This window comes from Toxorhynchites rutilus, chromosome 2 (genome assembly GCF_029784135.1).
Source record: "Toxorhynchites rutilus septentrionalis strain SRP chromosome 2, ASM2978413v1, whole genome shotgun sequence".
Lineage (NCBI taxonomy): Eukaryota > Metazoa > Arthropoda > Insecta > Diptera > Culicidae > Toxorhynchites > Toxorhynchites rutilus.
Window position 1 is genome coordinate 182,627,207 of NC_073745.1, and position 26,969 is coordinate 182,654,175.

A 26,969-nucleotide genomic window follows, 5' to 3' on the forward strand; every position below is an offset into this window, starting at 1 on the left:
TTTATTGACAAATTGATATGCGATTAGTATTTCATCACAGATAAATACATCTAATCACATCATTTTGATAATTGGTGTGCTCTGTTAAGCGTCATTCAGAAATCTATCATTTGAATGTGGTCACCATTGTAACACTTAAGAAAATGAATTGCTTGTTTATTGTCCGTTTCCCCGTGTTGCCTTTTCTAGGGTGATTAGAATCGATAAAAGGTCATCTTCACATATAAGACCCATTATGACATAAGCAGAGATACACAACTTTGCTCTCATTTCGAAGAAAAAAAAAATTATAGGAGTCCAAGATACGACCGCATTGTTGACGTAGAACTACGCTGTGATTTTATATAAGTCGCTTGTTTATACCTTCGGATATTACTCTATAGTGCTGTGAAATTTGGGAAACAACTGCTTAGTAGAATAATCTCTGAAATGTTTTTTTTTCATTGTAGAATCAGTTGATAATTGATTGATTATTCATTCTTGCCCTCGCAGAACACGAGCTGATCATAAGTCGCAATTAATTTCATGTCAATGCATTGAAAATTTACGTCGAACGCTATTCCGTTGGTTTTTTCGCAATTGACATAGACTCGGCTACAGTCGATTATATACATGTTGCACCAGCACCATTATTCAAAATCTCATAACTACATCAATATATCTTTGGCACCGCGAGGAAACAACAACAATGACAACACATGCAAGTATCAAATATCATGCTACATGTTATTTAGTATTGTCTCAGTGAAATTGCACCTCTAGGCGTCGTTCGTACAACGTAAACCAATCGCCAAACAAGCGTTCGCCATAGCACGCATACAGAGCCATATATTGGTGGCTTGAAACTGCTAGGAATATAAACACTTCTCATCATTTTGCGTTATTCTCAAAAGAAACGATTCTGTTTATATTACTAGCCTCGTAAAAAGTTGCACTTTCTTGGTGTCTAAACAAGCGAAATAAACTATTTTTGTTAATATCAACAACCTCGAAAACAGTAGCATTGCTTTATTATGATCAAGATTAGGGCAATCCTAGTTGAAGGCAGTTTTGCGACTGGCACGCGAACCCAAATAACTTATAACATTCCAATACAACATTCAAGATGCTTGGTATTCCCCAAATGATTTTTTGGCGCACAACCTTAATGCATGCTTCGCCATAACGTCGGTTTAATGCATTCATGCAATGTCAAAGGCACCAACGAAGCCCTTATGATGACTAAAAACAAACAATGTTAACTGCTTGGAAAAATACTGAATTATGCCACACAGCTTGTACTCTGCTGTAACATTCATCGATGCGAATGGGTAAAGGCGTTTACATTTTCGATCGACGCGCCGAAGTCGCCTACTGTGGTTCGATGCGATGTCACACTCGCGAAGGCTCGGTTCAGTGCGAGCGCTTTTCACTGCACCAACATCGCGTGCTTCAAGAGATGACGTTTTCCTCGAAATTTGATTTCCCCTGGCAATGCGTTCGCTTTTTGCAGGGCTCGAGCCTGCCTTCCTCTTCTTCTTGCTCATCACACACTACGCGAAGCGTCCAATTCACGACGCAGAAAAAAACACGATACGAATAACGCCAAAAACGAACTGAAAAAACCACACGACGATATCCAAGTTGGATTACCACTGGTGGGGTCCAATCTTAGATCGAAGCGCAGTGAAAGCAAAGTAAACTGGATTGCTCAACAGTCCGATGCCGAATGAAAGTTTGCCTCAGCGAGATTCACTGTTTATACTCTAGGAAAGTATTCCCCTTCATTGTTCTTCTTTTCCTTTGTTCACGGAGACTTTAAATCCTACGATTTCCCCTTCGCTGCTCGTCGATAAGTTGCTCGTTATTGACAGATCTGTTCGGGAAAGCACACAAAGGACAGAACAAATGTATGGAAAAATGAAAACGCTTAATGTTTTCATGTATTTTAACCATTTACAAACCAGAATATTCTAATGTATAGCATATGTTTACAAACAAGCGAACTCAAAACCAATAGAGTGTAGAAGTGAGCGTTAGTGTGTTGCCTGCATGCAACGTGTACTAAGGAAGGAAGGAAGGTATTGAATTAGAGAGACTTTAAACTCTGAGAGTTCATTCGTCTCTAGTAAAAACGTGTACTAAACTTTAAATAAGTATTTTATAGCATAAGGTACGATGGCCAATCCCTCGCTACTTTTTAAATGATGCTGCGAAGAAGATACCGTACAATAGAATCATTTGGATGGGAGGCTGTTGGCGAGGCATTAGCTTGAACCACAGAAGCAGAAACGGGAAACTTAAATTTGGAAGCAAAACATTGCTTGGATTGGAATTAGATTTTGAATATACAACTCACCAGAAAATAGCACGAATAATTTTATTCTGTGTTATTCAACGGTTCGACGTGCGACGGGTAAATTACGAAGACTTTGGTTGGAAGTTGGCAAGCTTGACCGGAAGTTGGCTAGTTCGAGAGATATTTTAATACAAGGCCTGAAAGACAGGCTCACAAGGTGAGTGGCTATCCAAATCACATTATATCTCTCGAAAGGTGCGTCTTTTGTCGTCCTTGTTCCAGATACATTTGTTCTCTTCCGTGAATCGGCGTTTCGGCAGCAGCGATGGGTAAGAAGACCAAAGCGAAAACCCATGTGAGAGATGGCATCATGGACTTCATTCATCGTCTGGAGGACTTCTTGCAAAAACCTGGACCGATCGATGGAAATCAAATAAAAATTCGATTGGAAAAACTGGAAGAGAAATGGAAAGAATTCGAAGAAATACAATGCGAAATCGAATTCTCAGAGGAACAAGAGGAGAACATGGAGCTCCACAGCCAAGTCACCACAGAGTTTGAGGAGAAATATTTTGAGGTAAGGGCAGGGCTAGAGAGTAAATTAGCGACACACAACGGTACTCAGAATTCTCAAAGTAATTCAAATACGAGTGGCGTACACTCACGTACGACTTCCGCAAATAAATTAACCCGAGTTTGATGGAAACTTCGAAAATTGGCTAGCGTTTCATGATACATTCAAGGCTCTCATCGATTCGTCCCCGGATTTGAGTGGTATACAAAAGTTTCACTATTTACAGGCTTCTCTAAAGGGCGATGCACTCAAGCTGGTAGATTCATATCCGATGAGCGAGTCAAATTATAGGGTTGCGTGGTTCGGATTAGTTTCGCGATTTTCGAATGCGTATCTCCTCAAGAAAAGGCACATGAATTCTTTACTAGAGTATCCAAAAATGAAAAGAGAGTGTGCTGTTGGAATTCACGATTTAATCGATAGTTTCGAACGCAATACAAAAATGTTGGATCAACTAGGAGAACAAACTAAAGGTGGTTGGGGTGCAATGTTAACTCATTTGATGGTCTCGAAATTGGATGATTATACACTAAAACATTGGGAGGAGCATGCTACGCATCATGATAATCCTTGCTATTCATTGTTGATCGAATTTCTGAAGAATCGAACACGAGTTCTCGATGCGGTGTCTGTTGATAACAAACTCGAAACGGCTTTGCAGTAACTGTTTAGGGAGAAGTCACATGGCCCGAGACTGCCCGTCGAAATATCGGTGTAAAACATGTTCGAAGAAACACCATACGCTTTTGCATCCCGGTTTTCCTGCATCTGGTTCTGGTTCCTCTCCTGCACCTTCGAACTCCAATGCGCATTATCCAGTCCCATCGACATTTGGTGGTACAACAAACTCTGGTGGTTTGGGTTCAAATTCGGTGGAATCGTCTTCAATCAATGTAGCGATGAGATCTTCTGCATCACACGTCCTCTTGCTTACGGTATTGCTGAAGGTGCAAGATAATTTTGGGAAGATGCAATTGGCTCGAGCTCTCCTGGACTGTGGCTCTCAGGCCAATTTGATGTCTGAAAATCTGTGTCAACTGCTGAGGCTTCCTAGACGAGATAAAAACGTCGAAATAAGCGGAATTGGACAATCAAAAAGACAATCGGTATGCGAAGTGTCAACAACAATCTCCTCACGTGTTCAAGAATACACGTTACCATTGAATTTCCTCGTCTTGGATCGAATCACAGACGATCAACCATCAATCTCTCTTCCGTTGAAGTACTGGAATCTCCCCGCATCAATGAAACTCGCTGATCCAAATTTCATGAGGTCAGGTCCCATAGACATGATTTTAGGATCTCAATTCTTCTACGAATTTCATCTCCTGGATGGTGGCCGGATGCAAATGAAGAAATTGAATCATAGTTTGCCATCGTTCGTAAAAACAGTTTTTGGTTGGGTGGCTGCTGGAGAAATTCGATGGAATGAAATGGAAAAAATTGGTTGTAACGTTGCTCTGACTGATCCCCTGGAAAAAGCAATAGAGAAATTTTGGAAAATAGAAGAATTTCAAAGTAAAATCCCACGGTCACAGGAAGAAGAAGATTGTGAATTGCACTTCCTAAATACTATCGCCAGAGACGAAAATGGTCGCTTCGTGGCTCAGTACCCTAAAAATGCGAATTTTCACGAGATGATTGGGGACTCAAAAGGTACAGCATTACGGAGATTTCACCAATTAGAAAAAACGGTTAGAGAAAGATGTTACATTGCGAAGCAAATACAATGAATTCTTAGAAGAATATTTGGAAAGCGGACACATGAAATTAATTGGTGAAGCAGAGGAAAATTTGGACAAACATAAGCCACACCATCCAGTCTTCAAAGAATCCAGTACTACCACCAAACTTCGGGTGGTATTTGATGGGTCTGCAAAAACGACAACAAACCGTTCCCTTAATGATGCACTGCTCACAGTCCCGTGATTCAAGACGATCTTTTCGAATTGATGGTTCGATTCCGAAAAAATGCAGTTGCTCTGGTGGCCGACATCGAGAAGATGTACAGGCAAATACGTGTCGATGCTTGCCTGCAGAGAATCCTATGGCGATTCACATCTTCAGAGAGCATAAAGGTGTACGAGCTTCAAACGGTCACTTACAGGTTATCTCCCTCATCTTTTATCGCTACTCGCGTGCTTCAGCAGCTTGGTGTGAGCTACAGCGATAAATTCAAATTGGCGTCCTATGCTGCACAAGAGGATTTTTATATGGACGATTTTCTGTCTGGCACCGATTCAGTTGAAAAAGCAAAGCAATTACTCCACGAAATGCAGTCAATGATGAAGGAAGGTGGTTTTCAACTGAGGGAGTGGAGCTCTAGTCATCGTGAAGTTTTGAGAGATCTGCCACCAGAGTTGATCGAGAACGCTACAAAATTGAACCTGGAACCAGAAAATCATATTAAAACACTTGGTATAATTTGGGAGACGGAATCAGATCAACTTGGGATTGATGTTAAGGCCACGCTGAATCACGATCCATGAACAAAACGGAAAATATTTTCGGCAATTGCACAGCTTTACGACCCACTTGGTATAATATCACCTGTGATAATGTGGGCAAAAATCCGGATGCAACATCTTTGGGCAGCTGCTCTCGGATGGGACGATCCGATTCAGGATACTGTCGGGGCCAGTTGGAATGAATTTTACGAGCAGTTGCCACTTTTGAAAGAGTTTAGAGTCTCTCGCTTTCTTTTTACAACACCTCGATCGAGCATACAATTTCATGTTTTCTCCGATGCTTCAGAGGCCGGATACGGTGCTTGTATTTATGCTCGATCAACCAGCAAGGAAGGAACAACTAAAATCGAGATCATAGCATCTAAATCACGTGTAGCTCCAATCAAACGGCTCAGCTTGCCACGATTGGAGTTGTGTGCTGCACTCTTAGGAGCCAAATTATACGCGAGAGTTTCTGCAGCGCTGAGGATGGAGGGGAATCCTTGCTGGTTTTGGTCGGACTCAACAGTGACATTGCATTGTATCAAATCGCCGCCAAATACATGGCAGACCTTCGTCGTAAATCGTACGTCCGAAATACAATCGCTAACGCATGGTCGCTACTGGAATCACGTGAAAGGGTCTGATAATCCAGCTGATTATGTTTCACGTGGCATGCTCCCGGCAGACTTTCTCGTTATCAAATCCTGGCGATTCGTCCCAGATTGGTTGACAATGGAAGAAAATGACTGGCCAAAACACGACGATACTAATCCACCGTCTGAAGAAGATCTGGAAAGAAGGAAAACTGTAGCTGTGGTTCAAACTTCGATAGAAATATTTTTCTTATTCCATCGTTATTCGTCCTTCACAAAGCTTGTTCGGATTACTGTTTTCGTCCTTCGTTTTTGTCGATTATGTCGCCGTAAAAAATCCCAGTTGAAGCTGCAAGAATTTCTCACAGTACACGAGCTGAAAGTTGCGAAAGAAACGTTAGTAAAATGCGCCCAACAGGAACAATTCGCAGATGAATTAAAACCCTGAAAACAAATAATATGGTTTCACCAAAATTATCGATAAAGCTATTGCACCCCTTCCTCGATGAAAACGGCATAATTCGCGTCGGTGGCCGACTTCAGCGATCCAATGAAACATACATCACGAAGCATCCCATGATTATACTAAATAACCACCCCCTATCTCGCCTCATCGCAGTATATTTTCACGCCCTTTGTTTACACTCGGGTCCCCGAATGACGCTAGCCACAATCCGCCGAGAATTCTGGCCGATTAATGGTACCAAACTAGCTAATAATGTGTGTCGCAAATGCCCTAAATGCTTTCGCATTAGCCAAACCCCAATTACCCAACCTGTAGGCCAACTTCCGAAAACACGCACTATTCCTAGTCGACCCATTTCAATCACCGGCGTCCACTACTGTGGCCCCGTTTACTTAAAGCCAACGCATAGACGAGCTGCATCACGAAAGGCTTATATTGCTGTATTCGTTTGCTTTTCTACCAAAGCAGTGCATCTTGAACTAGTTTGTGACTTAACAACTGAAGCATTTATAGCCGCACTCCGTCGTTTCGTCGCACATCGTGGTTTACCCATGGAAGTACATTCGGACAATGGGACTAACTTCGTTGGTGCAAAAAATATACTGAATGAACTCTACAACACGATGAACAGTAAGAAGCACCTAGACACAGTCACGCATGAATGCAGTAGCCGAGGAATCACTTGGAACTCCATACCTCCGAGAACACCAAATTTTGGCGGCCTTTGGGAAGCAGCAGTGAAAACAGCAAAGACTTCACTCACCAAAACAATAGGCACAACACAATTATCGTTTGAGGACTTCTCAACTGTTCTTACACAAATCGAAGCAAATATGAACTCCCGTCCACTCACTCCATTGTCAGAAGATCCTGGAGAGTACGACGTTCTAACTCCGAGTCACTTTCTAATCGGAACACCACTAAATTCAATGCCCGATCCCGATTATTCGCACACACCGATAAACCGTCTTCGCCATTACCAGCAATTACAAAAATTGATACAGGATCACTGGATACGCTGGAGAAAAGAGTATCTGTCGGAACTCAACAACCAACGCAAACGAACATCACTTCCAATCGATATATGCGTGGGGCAGATGATCCTTGTACAGGACGAAAATAAACCTTCGATTGCTTGGCCACTTGGTAGAATTGAGTCAACTCACCCTGGAGAAGATGGTGTCGTCAGAGTAGTGACGATAAAAACAGCCAATGGGTCATACAAACGACCGGTATCCAAGATATTTCCACTACCGTTCGATCGCGATGTCACTACAGCACACTCCGAATTAATGAACGAGAAGAATATGAAACAAACATTGTAATTTTGTATTGTTATTGTGAAATGTAACGTAAATTTATCATTGTAAATTTAGGTGGCCGGCTATGTTTACAAACAAGCGAACTCTAAACCAATAGAGTGTAGAAGTGAGCGTTAGTGTGTTGCCTGCATGCAACGTGTACTAAACTTTAAATAAGTATTTTATAGCATAAGGTACGATGGCCAATCCCTCGCTACTATTTAAATGATGCTGCGAAGAAGATACCGTACAATAGGTTGATTTTGTGATAGTCGGCCAATTATGTATTTTTGAATGTCCTATAGTCCAGTCTTTATCCTAGAATCTAAGTGAAAAGTAGTAATTGTCCTGTTTCTGTAGTAATGTAAAATTAAATGTAGTCTAAGTAAAATTAGTAGTTTCGTTGAATAAATGTAGTGTAGCAAAAATTTGTTTAAATAAATGTTCAATGTAATCGCTCGTTTCAACTTTCGTGTTCGGGATAAATTTGCGCAAAAATTTAAATTGTCACGGAAGTTGTGGTGGAATACTTTAATATTCAAACAAGAAACAGCATATTAAACAAATCTTAGGGAATTTCCGATTCGTTTACTATGTAAATCGCCAAAATCCGTTCACGGCAATAATAGTTATTAACGTTAACTTTATTTCATAAAAACGTGACCTGTTTTCTGATTTGGCACCCTTAATGAAAGACGTAGTTCTACGTCAAAATTAACGGTGCAGAATCATCGAAGGCCAGGGTTGCACGAACAGACGATGTAATACCTGGAAAAGAGAAAATAAGTTCCAAACCAACATCCAATCCAACATTTGTAGGGAGTTATAACAAATAATGCTCCTTAGAGAAAACTCCACTGGCAACTTCATAAACACTCGTATACAAGTGTATATGATAAGAACATTGTTGATTTTTTCGCAGATTCCACTTATGATAATTATAACAACGACTTAACTTCTAGGATTTTGAAATAAATTGTAATCATCATTACTAGTATTTAAACTTTTATTAACAAAACGCATCATTCGCTGGAAATTCATCGAATCATATCGTTTATTCAAATCAGCATGCTCCTCTCACACATGACATTGTTTGTGTTTGGAAATGTGTCCCATCGGGGCACCTAAGATGCTGTGAGTTCAGCTCACCATCACAGAAGTAGTAGTACAAACAGTTGCTAATGTCGGGGAATAGTCCGGGAGAATCACATCGATATGAATTATCCTCCTCGGGAGGCGTAGGAACCGTCTGCCTTTCCACGCATCTACCCTCGCTAAATACTTGGTTGGCGCTACAACGGAAGAGGGTCGGATAAAGGACACGGACGTCATTTCTGGTATCCGCTACACAAAGATAAAATATGTTATTGTTTCCCGGCCAAGCGTGCATATCCCCGGCTTGCGAACAGCTCCACTGCTGAGTGGTGCAGATCGTATCATTCCGGAACAACGAACAATCCCCAGTGGCAGGTGAAAACGCAGCATTTTCGCATCCCATGTTGATAGATATCAGATTCTGAGCATTTTGGTAACACAGGTGATATGTCTGGCAATCAAACGGATCAGGGAAAACTCCAACTGTGTTGCAGACAAAGTTTCCCTCCTGTCCGGCCGGATTACATGGTCCTACACGCTGAGAGCAGCCGCCATCGTTGACATTACAGTAAAAACCAGCATCCGCATCACATTCGTCAAATGGTTGTGCTCGCCATTCATTGTTTAGCCATATACATCGGGCTGCCGTTTTACAGTTCAAACAGATAATCCCCTGTTGCGTACATGTGTCCGTTTGGAACTTTGTCACCGAGAGGATGCGATTTGCATTCACCGCCATGATAACAACCTGTAAATAACAAGGGATTAGTTCGAGACGTGATAGCATTTCACAATCATAATACAATATGATCAAAACATTTGTGCAGCATCAATCACTTGCTAATATCAACTTGAGAAAAAAAAATAAATTTATTATTGAGCTTAGTTAGAGTGATCCGCTTCAGTTAAAATATGAATTGTTTTGTTCGATAATTTGTTGCCATTTCGAATGACCGTTTCTTTTAGAAACTCTTAGGCTTCTCTCATAGAAATCCCCACCCCAAAGGCATATATAAATAAGTGAAAAACAATTTCATTGTAAAAAAAGTGATTGCTACAGCGAAAGTTTTAATATCTAAAAAATAAACCTACCTAATTAAAGTAGCGTAACCTGAGTTAATATTTAAATTGTAGACAATGGAAGCCCACGACAAAATTAAGATAAACATTCTTCTCTCTTGCTTCCCAAGACTGAACTTTGGCGGAAATTGTATGGCTTTAGAGATGAATAACGTAGCAAGTGTGAAAGCTTAAAATGTGCGGCTTTTTCGATAAAGAAACCACATAATTTTCAGGAGAACATCAAAATATTTTGTTCCAAGTAATCCTCGTTTGATTCTACATATTTCGTCCATCTCTCAGGCACATTGTGGATCCTTTACAAATAAAACTTGTTTTGTTTCGACGAAAACCTTTATATTCGGTGAAGTGCTGCTCTGCAAGTGCATGCCCCATCAAAATGAGGTGCTTCTACCACTTTTGACGTAGGACTATGTCTTTCATTTGTGTGCTGGAGAGTAAGTTCAAAGTTTCGAAAACGAGAGCATGTCGTTGGAGATACAAGGTTTTGAACGAGGTGGTATTATAATCACTTCATTCGGTAGATAAAATATCTACGAGTTATGCCTGTTACTCATTAATGTTTCAACATGTTAAAATAGTCCAAAATTGCTTTGGAAGCGAACTATTGAAATCCCAACAATCTCACCCATTCACTGTGCATGTGAACCGGGGACACTTGTACTCGCATACATTTGTACACCGGAATGTGTTTCCCCAACACGGACTACAACAGCAGGCACCGTGACGTTATCGCCACTGACGATGCAAGCAAGCTGCAAGGATTTTCGATGCCATTAGCCCTTGTCAGGGCTAACGAATGTTTGTAGTAATAGTACCAAAAAAATTTCCATAACATTCGTGCTGGAAATCAAAAATTTCCTAGTCCTACGTTAACAAGTAGAATTTTGGAAATCATTCTTTTAGTTTTTTCTTCAAATTAAATAACAAAACTATCGAATGTCGCACCTGCTCTATACTCGGAACGAAAGTCGACGTCTTTCATACTCTGAACAAAAGCCTTTTTTGACGTAGGACTACGTCTTTGATTTCTATATAGGGGGGTCACTTTACGAAAAATGTAACGTTTATTAAGATTTTTCAAATGCATATTACACAGAATCGTTCTTACGATATATGTTTTAATATATACCATTAGACAGCAAATTTATCCACATTTTTTCGCCTGAGGCATCAACAGTGGAAATAATAAAACAAGTGAACAATTTAACAAATAAAAGAGGTATGTTTTGCGAGCGGGTGCGAAGGTAAATCATGTATTATGCATTCTTTCTTCCAACTTCGCTCTCATGAATGTTGTAATGTAACACAAAATTGCGTGCAATGATTCTTTCTATCTAACACATTAGCAAGGTATTAAATAGTCAGATGCAAGATTTCATGCATCACTCAAACTTCATGCGAGATTTCATCAAATCTACGAGGAAAGTGTCATCCATACAGTGATCGTTTATTAATTAGCAGGTGGCAGCGATTATCATGTTAAGATTTATCGAGATATTGGGCCTGATTCTTCACGGTGGAAACGAAATAAACGGCACGCCATTACGAGTTAGTGAAGCGTAGATAATTTGTTATTATAATGATAAGTTTTAGTGGGAAACTAATTTCATATCCAGATGTCGACACCGTACCGTTGTCATCGCGGATACATTTCGTTTCCACCGTGAAGTGTAATTCGAGAATCAGGCCCATTAATATTCTTCATGACTCATGTTCATAATTCTCAATGATTCAATACCTTCTATGATAGATTGAGCAGTAGAACCAATACGACATGATTGTGACAGTCTGCAAACGAACATTATTTCACAGAAAAAGCTACTGCTTTCGATGCCTAATAAGGCGCCGTGCACAAATTACGTAACGCGTGAAGGGGGAGGGGGGGTCGAGGTTGCGTTACTTGCTGTGTATTAGAGATAGGAAATTGCGAGGGTGTCAAAAATCCGGATTTTTAGCGTTACGTAATTTGTGCACGGCTCCTAATAAGAATAAGACAATGGAAACTTCATGATTTCATGTGTATTTTACCTCAAAATATCACGAAATCGTGAGTATTTTCAACTTGTTTTTTTCGTTTCTTCCCCATAAATTTCATATTCAATGTAATCAATGACGATATAATTTTTTACCGATTCACATATACTTCATCTACCATTCCAAACTGTTATGTGCCCCACTGATATTCATTAATCATTTTCAATTAGACAGTTGAACAACCTGCCAGAAGTTTATTGTCTTTCTTTATTCGTTATAAACCGTTTAAAGGTTATGAGTACAAAAAACGAACGGCCCTTCTCAGGGTTACTATTTAGAGTATGAAAAAAGTTAAACTAATCTATATCTGAACAATGAAAATAATTACATTTAAAATAACCAAGTGTTCTGAACAATCACAGTCCTACGTCAAACTTTCGTCCGTACTCCTAGGCTCAGGCACCCTTCTACTTTCTAGCAGAATGACGCTATCTTGCCTTGTTTAAGGGGAAACCACACTATGGAAGGTCGAAAAATAACGGATTTTAGTGATACCTTTTCTGATGTTGGAATTAATGTACAATATTGGAACATTGTGCTGATTGGCTAAAGTATATAACAGCTGGGGGTGTGGAGACTCTCCCTGAAACTAGTGGTACGTTTTTCTCAGAGTCTAGCGAATCTGTCACGCCCAGCTGCCAACAGCCTCATGATCACTACAGTAGAACCTCGATTATCCGCGAAATAGTGTGGCAGGGTCGCCTCGGGTAAAGAAAATTGCGGAAGAAGCAATAAAGAACTAAAAATGAGGTGTGAACGTGAAAAAAAACTGTAGCCCTGAGAAGGGCTCTTGGGGGCAACTTAATCTAAACTTCTCGTCCACCTTCCTTGACAAAGACACTTCATTGTCGTTCGACGCTCCTCAGCAAACCGTGTCCGCTTCAGCAAACATCAAACGACGTTCCCGAAATGGATATCCGAACGGGCACCTTTTTATTTACAGATTTATAATTTCATTAGCCCGTTTTCAAAGCAATTTTTAAGCTATTGAAACCAGTTTCAGGTCGATAATTAATAGGCATATAACTCTTAGAAATTTTGTCTTTTGAATAAAATGATTACACTTAGCTGAGCTGAGCTAGTAGAAATATTTCCTGAGAAGAGCAATCTCACTATAAATAAAGGCGCTAAAAAAATCGTGTCCAAAAGCGCGGTGTAAATAAACAGAAAGAATGCAGTGAGCAGTGATTGCTGCGATGACAAAATGTGCACGAGAACGGTGCGGTCGTAAACACTGAGAGAAGCTTTTCCTCGACTCTATAGAGCAAGTTTATCAGCATGTAAAAATGGATTATCTAAAGCGTTACATAGCCGTTTTTCGATGTCTCATTTTTTCGATTTTTTGAAAAGATTCTAAACAGCGATTTTTCATAAAAAAATGACTCATTTTTAACAAAAATGGCCGTCGTTTTGGCAATTTTTCGAATTTTCAAAACCCCCTATGTAACGCTTTAGGTATTGTCCTAAAGTTTCAAAATATTTATTGGAATTCGTTCTGAGACACCCCGTTGCTTCAGAACCTATACCATCAGCAAGGTACCGATTTCAAATCATCAAACTGTCAACAGCGTAATAATCATAATTCATGCAATTAAAAAATCGAGCACTTCATTTTATTCCCAACATTCGAAAAAACCGTAGGGGGACCTGTCAGGAAGGTCCCCCTTAAGTTAACAAAAATCTCTAAAATTTGAGAGTCTGCTTACAATAATCTACTTCATTTTCATAATGTCGTTATTTGAGTATTCCTTTGTCAAGGTTTACTACTATCTACTTATTGATGAAAAACCAATGATTTCAGGAAGAATTGACGTGATTTTTCCCGCTCCATTGAAGCTACCAATTTAGGTTGGTTGGTGGTGATGATATTGCTGCTGTTGTGTGCAAAACCGGATGTGACTGAGGAAGATGTGAATAATGAGTCTGTTCGAAAGATGCTACCATTGCAAAACCCGCAGTGGTGGACTACCATGTCTGACACATGGGTTGAATCACTTTGATTAGTACGGTCATAATCGGCCATCGTTGCCATTGGTTATAACACTTGATGAAAAAAATCGCTACTCCCCCACGAAACAATCGATGATACCATCCTGGGGCAAGAACCAGTGAGGGAACCTGTTCTCCAGCATAGATAGGTCTCTTTCAAATCCGCTTTCCGTATTTGGCGGAAACCAGGCGTTTTTGTATCATCCGACAGTTTATGCAGTTTGATTGTTCTCTGCATCGTCATGTTCCGTGAGAGATGGAAAAATTTAACCTGCAGCCATTTGATCAATAAGCTAATTTGCGAAAAATCTCTCAAGCCAAGCCGAATTTACCTCAATCAGCTTCTTGGCGAGAACCAGCAGTGGCGACGAGAAGCGACTAGTTTTGGCAGCATAAAACCTACCGTGTAGACTGCTTGAAAGATCCCAGTAAGATTTACCCTTCTGATTCTGCATTGAGAGTGCCAGGAATGGCCGGAATTAATCATATCAGCCGACCGAATTTGATTTTTTTTCTTTCAAAAATACGACCAGAAATGATTGGAACGTTTATTTCCATTTTTTCAAGTTTCACTAATGTTCCCTTACTACCAGTACTTCGCATGAAAATCTTCAAACGCTTCTGCTTTATACTGAACAAAACTCCAAATGTCTTAGGCAACATAGGCGAAATGATTGAAAAATTCAGGGTTATGTCGTTTTCTAGGTGTTGAGACCAAAGAGACAGTTAGTATCATGAATGAGACTTTTCTTTAAAAGAAAATACCAAAAATAGTATTTACTTTATCAGATTCTCTTGCAATTGCGTTGCAGCGTTTCGAGTTGCAGAAAACATAACACGAAACAATACAAATGATATATCAATCTGAAGACAATTGTGAATTATTCCTTTATTATTCTTAAAGGCGGTGAAAAAAGGCGGTTATGATTCTTCGTACTTTTTTCTAGAGAAAAGATGCCAAATTTGTTATTCTGTTTAAGATGAGGATATTTTAATTTTAAATACATGAATTACTGCAGCTTGGAATTGATGCTACCTGTGAAAACAGTTGAAACAACTTATAGCAGATAAGGATCGCAATTGTGTCTGCAGCAAGATTAGCTATGTTAGAAACTCAGTTTAAAATCTTAGGCGAAAAAAACAACTAAAAGAGCAAAAAATGGAAGCAGAGAAAGAGTTGAAGAAAAGAGACATAGTGACATTTGGAGGAAAAAACAAACATCAAAGAAAAGAAAAAAAAATAGCGAGAAGAATAAAGCAAAGCTATTCCAATGACTATGCGGGAAGCTTATAAAAATAAGAGACCGGGCCGCTAGTTGTGGAAAGAAACTCTACTCCATACTTCATCTTCACCTGTCTTGAGAAATACAATCCACTCCCGCTCGACGCACGCCGATAACGATGTTGCTTCGATAATCACTAAACGAGAAGTGGTGTGGCTTCAAATCGTGGATGGCTCATTTATATCAAATAAGTTGAAAACGGGCAGAAACGAATGTATTGTAAACGAGAAGTGGTGTGGCTTCAAATCGTGGATGGCTCATTTATATCAAATAAGTTGAAAACGGGCAGAAACGAATGTATTTGTTGCTCGTTATTGAATGGGAATGCTTCCAGTTTTCATTAAATTAAACCGTTCCGGGATTAAGGAATTGTAATGTATGGCACATTAAACAAATCCTAGAGAATTTCCGAGCGCGATCGGTATGCAAATCATCAGAATTCGTTCGCTGTGAAAATAGTCATTAACGTTAACTTTATTTCATAAAAACGTGACCTGTTTTCTGATTTGGCACCCTTCCTGAAAGATGTAGTTCTACGTCAAAAATCTGTATCGAATTGTCATTCACACTTCGTTTTTCGCTAAAAGCGGTCCGGCTGCAGAAAAGAAATGGTATTGAGAGGAAAGAGCATAGTATATTCCAGTATTCAAATAATCTGGAAGCCTTAACCAAATCAAAAGAGCGAGTGCCTACCATTCACTAACAAATTTTTGGAAGCTCCATAGGATTACTATGTTTTCGTCACACTGCCATACAAATGAAAAAAAAAATGCATTACTTAAGAACTAATCAAGCAAGCGGAACCAAATTTGGCATGTGGAAGTTTTAGAGTGCATGAAAAGTTTCTATGGTGGTTCGACACTCCTCCCCCCTCTCTAAAGAGGGGGGAGGAGTGTCGAACTCGAGAACTAATCAAGCAAATTTAATAATGACGAGTTTTAGTAGAAGTACTAGGAATCTTATAGCAAAAGGTAATTTTCGTCGCCCAACGCGACGTTTCTGAGTTCCTCGCTGGGCCCAACTTGCGGATAAATTATTGAATTAAGATTAAACGTAGTTTGTAGACATCTTTTACGTGATCTAGCAATGTTTTCTTTCATTTGAAGACGAATTGACAACAATAACACATACCAAACCCATATTATATGGGTTTTGCAAAAACCTGCAGTACAAACCATCCGTCTATAAATTAATAAAAATAATAATACAAACATTATAACAATATGGTTATAATTTCATTATTTTTCTACATATCCTATAGTTACACTTAGGTGCTTATTCTATCAAATTCCGTTACAAAATCCTATTCAATTTGAACGAGGAAAGTGTAACCCATATCTGGTGACTGGGCGACGAACGTGCTAAAGTGTTGATTAGAAGATCAATCAATGAACAGCGATTGGACTCATGAACGTGTGCTTAGTAAGAAAATATAAATATTTGAAGGTATTGATAACATATAAATTTTATGAATTAACCCCTTCCCGTATTATTCAATACGTCACACATCAAGTAATTTCACTACTCTGCTGAGCGTCCTGCGCCCTATGTTATGCAAGTACACCACTAGTGAGACTCGATGTTGTATGGGAAAGGGTTAACATATAATATAAATAAATTTTGGATGGGACGTAGTTTGCCGGGTCAGCTAGTTCATACTAAATACATCAATCGGTCAACCTTCGGCCTTCCCGTGAAATTTCCCACCGTCCAATCAGCACAAGTTAAATAAAATCGTTTAAAAAATTACAAGGGCCAAAATAGTACCACATTGTTAACGTAGGACTATCAGTTTCAACAAATGCTGTTAACTGCTCGCTGATCAAAAACAATACTGAAATAGTAACTTTTTCCTTCTTGTTTGTATTAAAGAGGCTCTAAACCTCGACGCTCATTCGTCAAATCGCAAATCGCAAATTACATATTTCATATTCTCGTCCAGTGCAATTGATGTGCAATGTTTCCCTTTTTATGAAGCTGTGCAACATTCCCAATTTTTTATAGAGCACATAACGCTGTGCTAACTCGTTGACCCATTCTCTACGGCAGTGTGCTTCCTCAGAGTGCTACCGCTGAACGGAGCATTGCGCCGAAAAGTATGTACATCGCGCTGGTGTGATCGATGTGCAGTATCTCTCTCATGTCGTCTATAGACAACACTAGTACACAAGTTCAATGCGCGAATGTCTGGCACAGAGCGACGCGCGACAGCGTCAAGGCAACAAAAAAACAATTTGAATATTTTAGAATTAACTCTCAGTCTATGCTTTGACTATGCTGTGAAACCACCGGCCCAATTCATCTTCGTTCCACTTGCGTTGCCAGTTAGCGATGGTATTTTTACGGACTAAAGAATAAAATTCATTGAAGGCGATTTGACGCTGATAAATATCGCCTTCATATCGCACTTAAAATTTCTTGTATCTTCTCAATGAAATACGGCGAGTGCTTTTCCGGCCTCACTGAACGGCTAGCTTCGACAGAGCTCAGACTATCCGTTACAATGTAATAGTGTTCAACAGGTCGAGAGGCGACGCTGTCCAGGGCCCAGTGTATTGCTGCCAATTCAGCAATGCACACTGATTAAATGGCCTCTTTCATATTGTCACCCAGTGAATTGTGCCTCACCGCATTACCTGAATATGTAATGTTGGGGGACTTCCGCGTCTGTCCCTGTGGACTGGTAATGGACATTTCGTTAGAGCGTTGATCACTGGGACCGACCGTTACAAAGTAAGAAAACACTAAAGATAGAATATAATTGTTTTCGGGTGTGTTACAAAATTTGCCTAGAAATTTAGTCGAATTTCTGATCTTTTTATCGCATAAATATTTTTGGGAGCTGGGACTGACACTGATATTGTGCAAACGCTCCCCACCGAGGGCTCTCTAACTCTCTTGATGCGAAATGAATAGAAAGCGCAGCAACAACGATGCGGGGCTTAACGTGTTAAACGTAATCCTACTTCGAAAACCCGAGACGGTCTCGGATTCTTTCATCAGCCTGTAGAGATCCTCGATTGATGATTGGAAACAAGAAATCAATGAAAAACTTTATGGCCAGTCGCAAGCTCGGATAAATGAGCATCATTAGGACTAGATGACATTGGCTCGGAGTACGCACGAAAATTTGATTGTACGATTACTGACGAAGTGAAACAAATAATTTTGTTCTATAGAAGCTGACGAATTCGAACGAAGCAAGGGGGAAGCAATGTAACCACACCAATACAATTCTATGTAGTTGTTTACTTCTGACGATTACATGCGTTTCGTGTAGTTACATTTTCGTAATAAGCTGTATCACCAAGGCCTTAGAGCAGTTACCGAGTGATGCATGGCCCAGGGGCAGTGTTGCCACTGTTTCATCTGTACCAGAGGGGTAATAAAGCTTTCTCATCTGTACTATTTCTTATATTTCTTACATTTCTTATAAAAAATACACTGTTTTGATTAGTTTTCATTCCGTCACTGAAAAAATCTTCCAATTATTCTCGAACCCTGGCCGTGATCGGCTGATTTGATGTGGAATTGCTCTTATAACAGCTTTGTGATATGTTCTCACAATACATAATTGTGGGACAAAGACCTACGTGAAACTTTTGACTTAAAATTATGTCTTTTGAGAACACGCTATTGTCAAGTACATGGACTATCCAGAGAGTAGCAGACGTTTTTGATAGTGGCAGTGGACAGCAGACTGAGTCCTACGCTCAGTACGCATCGATATGTGCTTGCTGGAGCTTTTTGTACTAAATGTTGAAATGTGCTAGTACTGTGCTAGTCAAAAAAGTCTGCTACTTTCCTTATAGTCGTCGAATGTGGTCATGTAACGAATACAATTCTCGATCTTTTGACGTAGGACTTCATTCTTTAGTGAGGGTTCCGAATCAGAAAACAGATCACGTTTTTATGAAATTAAAACCGATTAAAAAAATACAACAGCCAAAATATATATATTGAATAGTTCTCGGTTGATTTTTTTGGCTGTTGTATTCTTTCAATCGGTTTTAATTTCATAAAAACGTGACCTGATATTTGTAAATTTGATAATATTTTTTTAATACAAACTTCATTTAAACTCAATCACGAAAATGAAGTATTGATTTTAAACTTATAAAGCATAAGAAATCGACAGAAACAGAAAAAGATGAGATGGGAAAGGAAATGGTGTCACTTGAGCGAAAGGTCTTTGGCGAATTCCTTGAGAAAAGACAATAACAGAAGAGTTTCCTGAATCAATCGGTTAAAGTGCGATTTGTAAGATTTGTTTGTAAGTCGTACGTAAATCGGTCGTTCGAAATGCTGCAACATTTGAGCGAACACTGTAGAGAGAGGAAATATCGCCATTTAAGCTTCGCCTTACGGAAACTTGCTCCCACGACCAGAACCCTAAAGCATAATTTTTGCAATTTCTATTGACCAGTCTTGCTTCTGCCAGTGAGCGGTAAACGTCACTTTGGAGGGTCGATGTTGGGGTCGTGTTGTGAATGAAATTGTGATGTGATTTTATTCACAACTTGATTGAAATGGTTTTTATTAAGCGGATTTAATGTTTTGGAACAAACGTGAAAGTCTGTATGTCAGTTGGAAAAAGACCGCCACGACCACTGTTATAGCTATAACACCAAGTAGATGAAAAAAATTATAGGAGGTTGTGTTCAAGATACAACCGAATTGTTGACGTAGAACTACGCTGTTATTTTACTATGCTGTGAAATTTTAGAAATAACTGTTTAGTAGAATGGTTTGATCGCCCTGATTGATGATTGATTCTTGCCCTCGCAGAACAATTTACTAACTGATCGTGTGTCGCAAAATTTACCTCGAACGCTATTCCGGTGGCCTTTTTCGCAATTTATATACACTCGGCTACAAGCGATTATATACTTGTTGCACCAGCACCATTATTCCGCATCTCATAACCACATAAATATATCTTTGACATCGCATGGAAACAACAACAATGACAATACTTGCAAGTATCAAATACCATGCTGGGGGTCTTCGTAGCCTAATTGGTTGCGTGTCCGCTACTAAGCGAACGATCATGAGCTCATAACTCAGGGCCCCTCAACTTACCATCTTAGTGTGTTATTCTAGCTACTATGTCCACGCAACAATCATCATGTGTGGGTAATCTCAGTCCCTTACCGCTCACATTTTCGGTCTGCTGCATCGGTAATTGGCACTATTAATAACGTAACAAAGGAAGCCTCATATCAACAGTCCCGCTGTGAACAGCCCAACTGTGAACATTCGAACAATAGCAATATTCTTGAGCCGAAAAAAGGCAACATGTGTTGTGCATCGATAGAATAGGAATTCTCTTGCGCCTGAACGGCTACTGTGTTATAGATAAAACAAATGTTTATCGATAGATAGCGATACTCTTACGCCTCAAAATGGTAACAGTGTAATAAACAACAAAAGTTATCTTAAGATAAAAAATGTACACGAATGAATTCGGCTCCGTTACAGCTGAATTGCTAAATGAGCCTAATAAAATAAACTGTTGGGATAAAAAAAATACCATGCTACATTTTATTCAGTATTGCCTCAGTGGAATCGCACCTTTAGGAACGTTCGTACAACGTAAACCAAGCGTTCGCCGTAGCATGCATACAGAGCCATACATTGGTGTCTTGAAGCTACTAGAAATATAAACACTTCTCATCATTTTGCGCTATTCTCAGAAGAAACAGTTCTGTTAATATTACTGGCCTCGAAAAATGTTGAATTACTTTCTCATGCTCGAGATAAGCGCAACTGTTATAGAGAAAGTTTTGCTACTGGCAAGCGAAACCAAATCATATACAAAACTCCAGAACGACATTTACTTTCTTGGTGACTAAATAAACGAAATAAACTCTTTCTGTTAATCTCAACAATTAGTAATCTCTGTTTCAGCGTATCGAAGAGTCACTATTTTACGTACGGGTTATGAAGCACGCACATACTCACAGAAATATACATATATCGATGGTTTGAAGCAAATAAATATACAAACATCTCCGTGTTGCGCTCTTCTCAACGGATCCCTTTCTGTTAATATTGCCGATCTAGATTAACTTAGCCAAATCATAGGCAAATTTTCAGAACATTTATTTTCTTGGTGAGCCGACGATAGCCTAGCTTGATGATTCCCGACACAATTGTGTAGCTTAAAACTTTAATGCAATGGGGTCAGTTTGATCCAATGATTGCAATGCCAGAGACATCAGCGAGTGAGTAATTTGGTCGCGTCCTCACCTCAATCCGAAACGAAGACATGGAAGGAAGAACAAGGAAGAACAAGAAAGAACAAGCGATGTTCATTGCTTCGTACCTAGAACGATACTGAAAGCTTGCCTCAATTCGATTCGATTCTTTGTTTTTAAGAAGCTTTAAACTTTGCAGTTCATTCGCAGTTCATTCGTTCTACCTTGCCTCAGCGAGATCCACTGTTTATACTCTAGAAAAATGTTCCCCTTCGTTCTTCTTCTTTTCCTTTGATCACGGAGACTTTATATCTTGCGATTTCCCCTTCGTTGCTGGTCGATAAGTTGCCCGTTATTGAAAACTGTGTTCGGGAAAGCACACAAATGGACAGAACAAATGTATGGGAAAATGGAAACGCATATACTTTTCATGAATTTTAATCATTTCCACACCACGGGATTGTAATGTATTGCATATCAAACAAATCTTAGAGAATTTCCAATTTGTTTGGTATGTAAATCGTCAAAATCCGTTCGCGACAAAAATTGTTATTAATTTTAACTTTATTTCATAAAAACATTACCTGTTTTCTGATCTGGCACCCTTAATGAAAGACGTAGTTCTACGTCAAAAAACCGCTTGTGATGCTTGCTCATTATTCTTGTGCTCGTCGTATTATTATCGCGAGGGAAAGGATGAATTTAAATGAAATGAATTGAATGAAAATCCCATAGATTTTTTTAAATGTCATTCGACAATGTATTTAACCATTGTCGTGGCAATTAGGTGGCCAAAATAATGTGCATTAGACAAATAGAAAAAATACAAATTCATTTTTATGGAATGTTGTGATCCTATCAATTGTACAACATAATAATAATTAAACCCATTTTGAGACAATTGGAATGAAGACAATGTGTTGGGATTCGAAAGACTTTTATTATTATAAAATTCCGATCCTAGTAAGATACTATCAATCACATTGACAAACGTTTGGAATGCTCACAAGTAAGTTCGCGAAACAATCACTGACACCCGTTTGATATCACTGAAAAATAGCATGAAAAATAGCGACTCAGAACAATTCCTTGAGGTACACGCAGACCCACTGGTCTCGCCGATTTGTGTTCGTCCGTTCACATAAATTTCAAACCACCAGGTCGAAGTACATCATAACTGGAGATCAATTGTATCAATTCACGCCGATCTACTATTTGAAAGACCTCTTTCAAATCAATAAAAAACGGACAAGGCAATTTCTCGACTCCTGGCTTTGGAGATTTAGGATTCGGAATGGAATCGGTATGTCAACAAAAATTATCCAGCCTGGAATTCACTACGAAGCATTGATGCATTTACTATTTGTAGTAGATTTATTAGACAGATCAAGGGCATCTAATTACTAATCTAATACTTTTCACTGACATTCACACCCGCACTGTTCATTAAATCCACTACCATCTTCCAAAGTATTTTCAGGCCAATAGTTTCGAAGCGTCTCGAATGTGAAGCTCGACCAGGGAAAGCAAAATCAAATCGATTCTTGGGCCCTTGACGTGAAAATTTTGGTAAGATGCTCTGCTGTTATGTTGTCACTTTTCATCAATCTCAATGTCGATGTATATTCTGCCACCGGGATTACACAGTGCTTTCATACATTTTCCATACATTTATTCTCGGAATTCTTCAGTACCGAGATTTTGCTATCGTGGAGAATCTCAATTCCAAGGGTATAAACATGATATACTAATTGGTACAAAATCTTTTTTCAATCAACATTGATGCTAACGAGCGTAAAAATAATACGTGCAGGAATTGAAGAATTCTAAGGATGCATAGTGAAATAAAAAAAAAAGCCTAAAAAATATATCCAACGACGATATCATCAAAAAGGACAATACGTACCAGTAAACTTAACGCCGATAAAATAGCCTTCATTTCGATGTGTTTATCGCTCGTATCCCTTTAGCTTTGAAACACGGACACGAGAATGTTTTTAAGGTGCGGTTTGGACGATAAATGCGCGCCGCCTGACGACGTTTTCACAGAGACCGACAAAAGACTATCAAGCTCGAAAGGATCTACTTTATTTATATGTCGGTACATTGTTATCTCATAAGACCTCCTAGTTAGACACGAATGATAGTGCCGGACGACCTTATCTATGAGCGGAAACGTTTTCGGAACGGTTACTTGATTTGCAGTGATTGGCAGATATTGATTCGGTGTTGCCTTGTTACTGTTATTCCAAAAATTGCTTCACATGCGTGAAAGTATTTGGGGTAAACTTTGTTTGTATCATGTGATAAGAACTTTCCCAAAAGTGTTTTCTGTGCGCTTTCTGAATAGTGTAGCAACACATAGTTGGTGGTTTACAACATAGACGTAAAGATAAAAACGATATAGATACCATTACAATAAAGGTGTGGTTATAGTAACATTATTAGCAATACGATATTTGCGCTATGGTCTATTTTCAACTCCTCTCAATTATCACAATGGAACCGGAGACAAAGTTTACCCATTAGCTGTGTAAACAAGTAACGATGAAGAATGGAAAATTAAATAGAATTAATTTTTATTTGCGTGTTCAAGTTTAACCTTGTTACAAATTAGCACATCCCAAAAATGTGACTACTGATAAATATTAGAGTAAATGAAACGTTTAGCCATCATGCCATCATTCCCTTTTAAATATTCTGACAATAATTAAGTTGTTACGAAAGCCTTCAACTGTCGTTTGCAAATTGATTCTGCTCTCTAGTAGTATGACCATGCCATACTTACAAAACTGAAAACATTTTCCCTTAAGCTCAATACGTTTTCTCCAGCAAATTTGAACTTCCAATATGTTTATTTGTATCATAAAGCGAAAGATCTTGAAGCTATTTTTTGGCTGTTGCAATTCAATAATACTCAAATCAAAATGTTATCAACCAACGAAATCATACCATGATTCATTATCAGAAATTATTTGTTTCTGACACATAAAAGCGATGTGTAATCAGAATTCAACAAATGAGGGAGGGTGCTTGCCTTGCGGAGGTATGCTAAACCAAGTTCCTCTGAAAGAATTATGGAGCACAATGAAGGGCAACCAGCAACGAGGCAGCTTAGAACATGTAAACCGTAATCAAAGGGTTTTCTCTTTATTTATTTACACAAAACGCACAGCTTCATTCAGAGCAAATCCATGCCAAGTCAGCCGGCCACTGCCCGACCTTCTCCGATTTTTTCGAATCTTCGTATATATTCGAAAAAATCGCTAGAATCACAATTATCATTGTCAGATGATTAATTTCAATTACGAGTGATTTTTACAAGTCTTTTTTGACCTTCTTCGCAAAAAAATCATTACTAGAAATTTAGATATCTGATTTAGATATGTTGTATGAAAAGTTGTTTGAAAAACAATCAACTATTTAGGCAAAATTACATTTTAATTTACTTATACTAACCTACTAAATTTAATAATGCTGTGTTTGCAAATTGCATATATGCTGGAGGTTCTCATACTTCTTCGTGCCTTCTAGAATAGAATCCACACATTACATATGTTCTAGATAACAAATCGTGTGATTTCTAGAAACAGTGCGAAAAATTCCGTGCAAATAAAATCCCTGCAAAACGAGAATCAGGTGTATATTCGTGAGAAGCAAAACTTTCAATCTTATCGCGAAGGATCCCATAAAAGCATAAGAGACAAGAATTCTTATCTGCTATAATACCCACTTTGATATACGTGAAATGTTTCGCGGTTTGCGTCGTCGGAAAATTATTTCATAATAAACTAGTACTACTTGAAAGCATTATGGTTTGCGAATACAGCACAGTTTCTGTGAGAAATATTTCAACGAATAATTTCGAACCAATATTACGTCGAAAAAAATTTCTGTCTATCCGATAGGGAAAGTGGGTGTGAAGTGGTCAACAAATCTGGCCATTTCCTGCGTCCACATACCGCTTCAATCACCGTTTTTTAGAGAAGGTTGAAGCTTAATCTTTTGTTGTGCAAAATAGCAAACGGTTTTTACTATAAAACTTGAAAATAGTTTATTTTAAATCATAAGAAACAAATGTTACACATCGAAGTTCACAATTCTGTTTTTGAAGCGTGATGACGGTTCTCCAAAATCAAAAATACAGCTCTACTGACGAAAACATATGGATCATTCCCGATATCGGCTCATGTGGCCCAAACGATGAACGATATTGAAGCGGTTGCAGCAAATACGATGATCGCAGAATTCTGATGAGAGCGCGAAAGTTCAGCTTCTCGAGCAAGTAAGGCACATTAATTTCACCACATAGAAGTTTGGCAACGAAAGTGTGTAGCATTATCCTTAATCTAATATCCTTTCCCACGCATGGTTCATCTCATTTCACACTTAGTACCAATTTCCCAAACCCTCGTTAAACCACAAGTCATAAAATATTAGTCACCCGCTATACGCTTTACGACCGACTGAATAACATTCAAGTACTATAAATAAACACGACACTTGTGTACGCTTAGCCACACAGCGCAAGTGTCCGATGTTATGTTTACGACCCACAGCCACGCTTGCTCAAGCAAAGCGGAAGGCTAAAACCCACAACATATTTTACCATTTTGTCTGTCCTCAGTCTATCTCTTTCCATTTTTCCCTTCTGGCGAGATGCTCCGCCCAGTATTAGCAATAAGGAATGTTTGTGTAGAGTCGTTGAATACACGTGATGCGTGTTAGGTGCACGCCGGGAGAGTACGTTTCCATTTAATCCGAAAACCCCCGCAAACAGTACTTGTGGCTTGTTGAATTCGACTTCGTCTCTCAAGTGTATCCAGATTCAGCAAACGACATGTGGCTGCATATGGCGGCAGATTCCGGGGATTACGCCAAGGCAGATGCCTGAGCGCTCTACGAATAAAGCATTTTTGAATCCGCTCAATCTTGGTGCTCCACATGCTGATAAGGGATCCATACTACAGATGCAGCTTCGAGAATCGGCCGAACAAGAGAGCAATAGAGTGATTTCAGGCAGTAGGAATCAGTGAAGTCCCTAGAGATTCTTGATATCAACCCAAGCTGACGATTAGCCTTAGTGATGAACAGAAAGGTGTACAAGTCGTTGACCTGACTGACCCTCTCTAAGATTAAATCGTCGTTCGTGTAGTTAAATATAGCTGGTTGTTTTTTGCGATAACACATACTTATCGATGCTTATGGTTAGTTTATTCAGGCGGCAACAAGCAAGCTCTGCAGTCGACGGCAATTCTCAAGAGCATTGATGGCCAGATAGATCCTCAAGTCATCTGCGTAGATCGACACACAGCCGGATGGTAGGATAAACGATACATCGTTGTAGAATATGTCGAACAACAGTGACCCTAGATTACTGTCTTGTGGAACTCCCGAACAAAAAGCATACGAAGAAGAAGTGTGATACTGAGGCTTAACACGGAGCATTCTTTCAGATATGTACGACCTCAGCCAGTTGATGAATCCTTCAGAAGCACCAAGACGGGATAGTTTTCTCAACAGAATGCGATGGTTAATTTGATCTAAAGCGGCTTTTATGTCGCTATAAATAGAATTCAACTTGAACTCGTTCTTCTAGGCCAGGGGTTTTCAAATGGTGCTC

At 39.2% G+C, this 26,969-nt stretch overlaps 1 protein-coding gene across 1 annotated transcript; it reads right to left on the bottom strand.

Annotated features, from left to right (window-relative positions):
* Positions 1 to 8,697: 8,697 nt before the first annotated feature.
* LOC129770725 (uncharacterized) lies at positions 8,698 to 23,497 on the bottom strand. Its single transcript, XM_055773738.1, has 2 exons — positions 23,253 to 23,497; positions 8,698 to 9,505 (listed from the first exon to the last, which is right to left on the bottom strand). Exons 1-2 carry the CDS (start codon positions 23,283 to 23,285, stop codon positions 8,726 to 8,728), a joined length of 813 nt encoding a protein of 270 aa, XP_055629713.1. The 5' UTR covers positions 23,286 to 23,497; the 3' UTR covers positions 8,698 to 8,725.
* Positions 23,498 to 26,969: the final 3,472 nt, after the last annotated feature.

What these genes read in the sequence shown, in the direction of transcription:
- LOC129770725 (XM_055773738.1), bottom strand. Translation starts at nt 23,285, where the DNA reads ATGAAGGCTATTTTATCGGCGTTAAGTTTACTG. An exon ending in TATCGGCGTTAAGTTTACTG is followed by an intron (nt 9,506 to 23,252) that starts GTACGTATTGTC and finishes TGTTATTTACAG; the next exon opens with GTTGTTATCATGGCGGTGAA.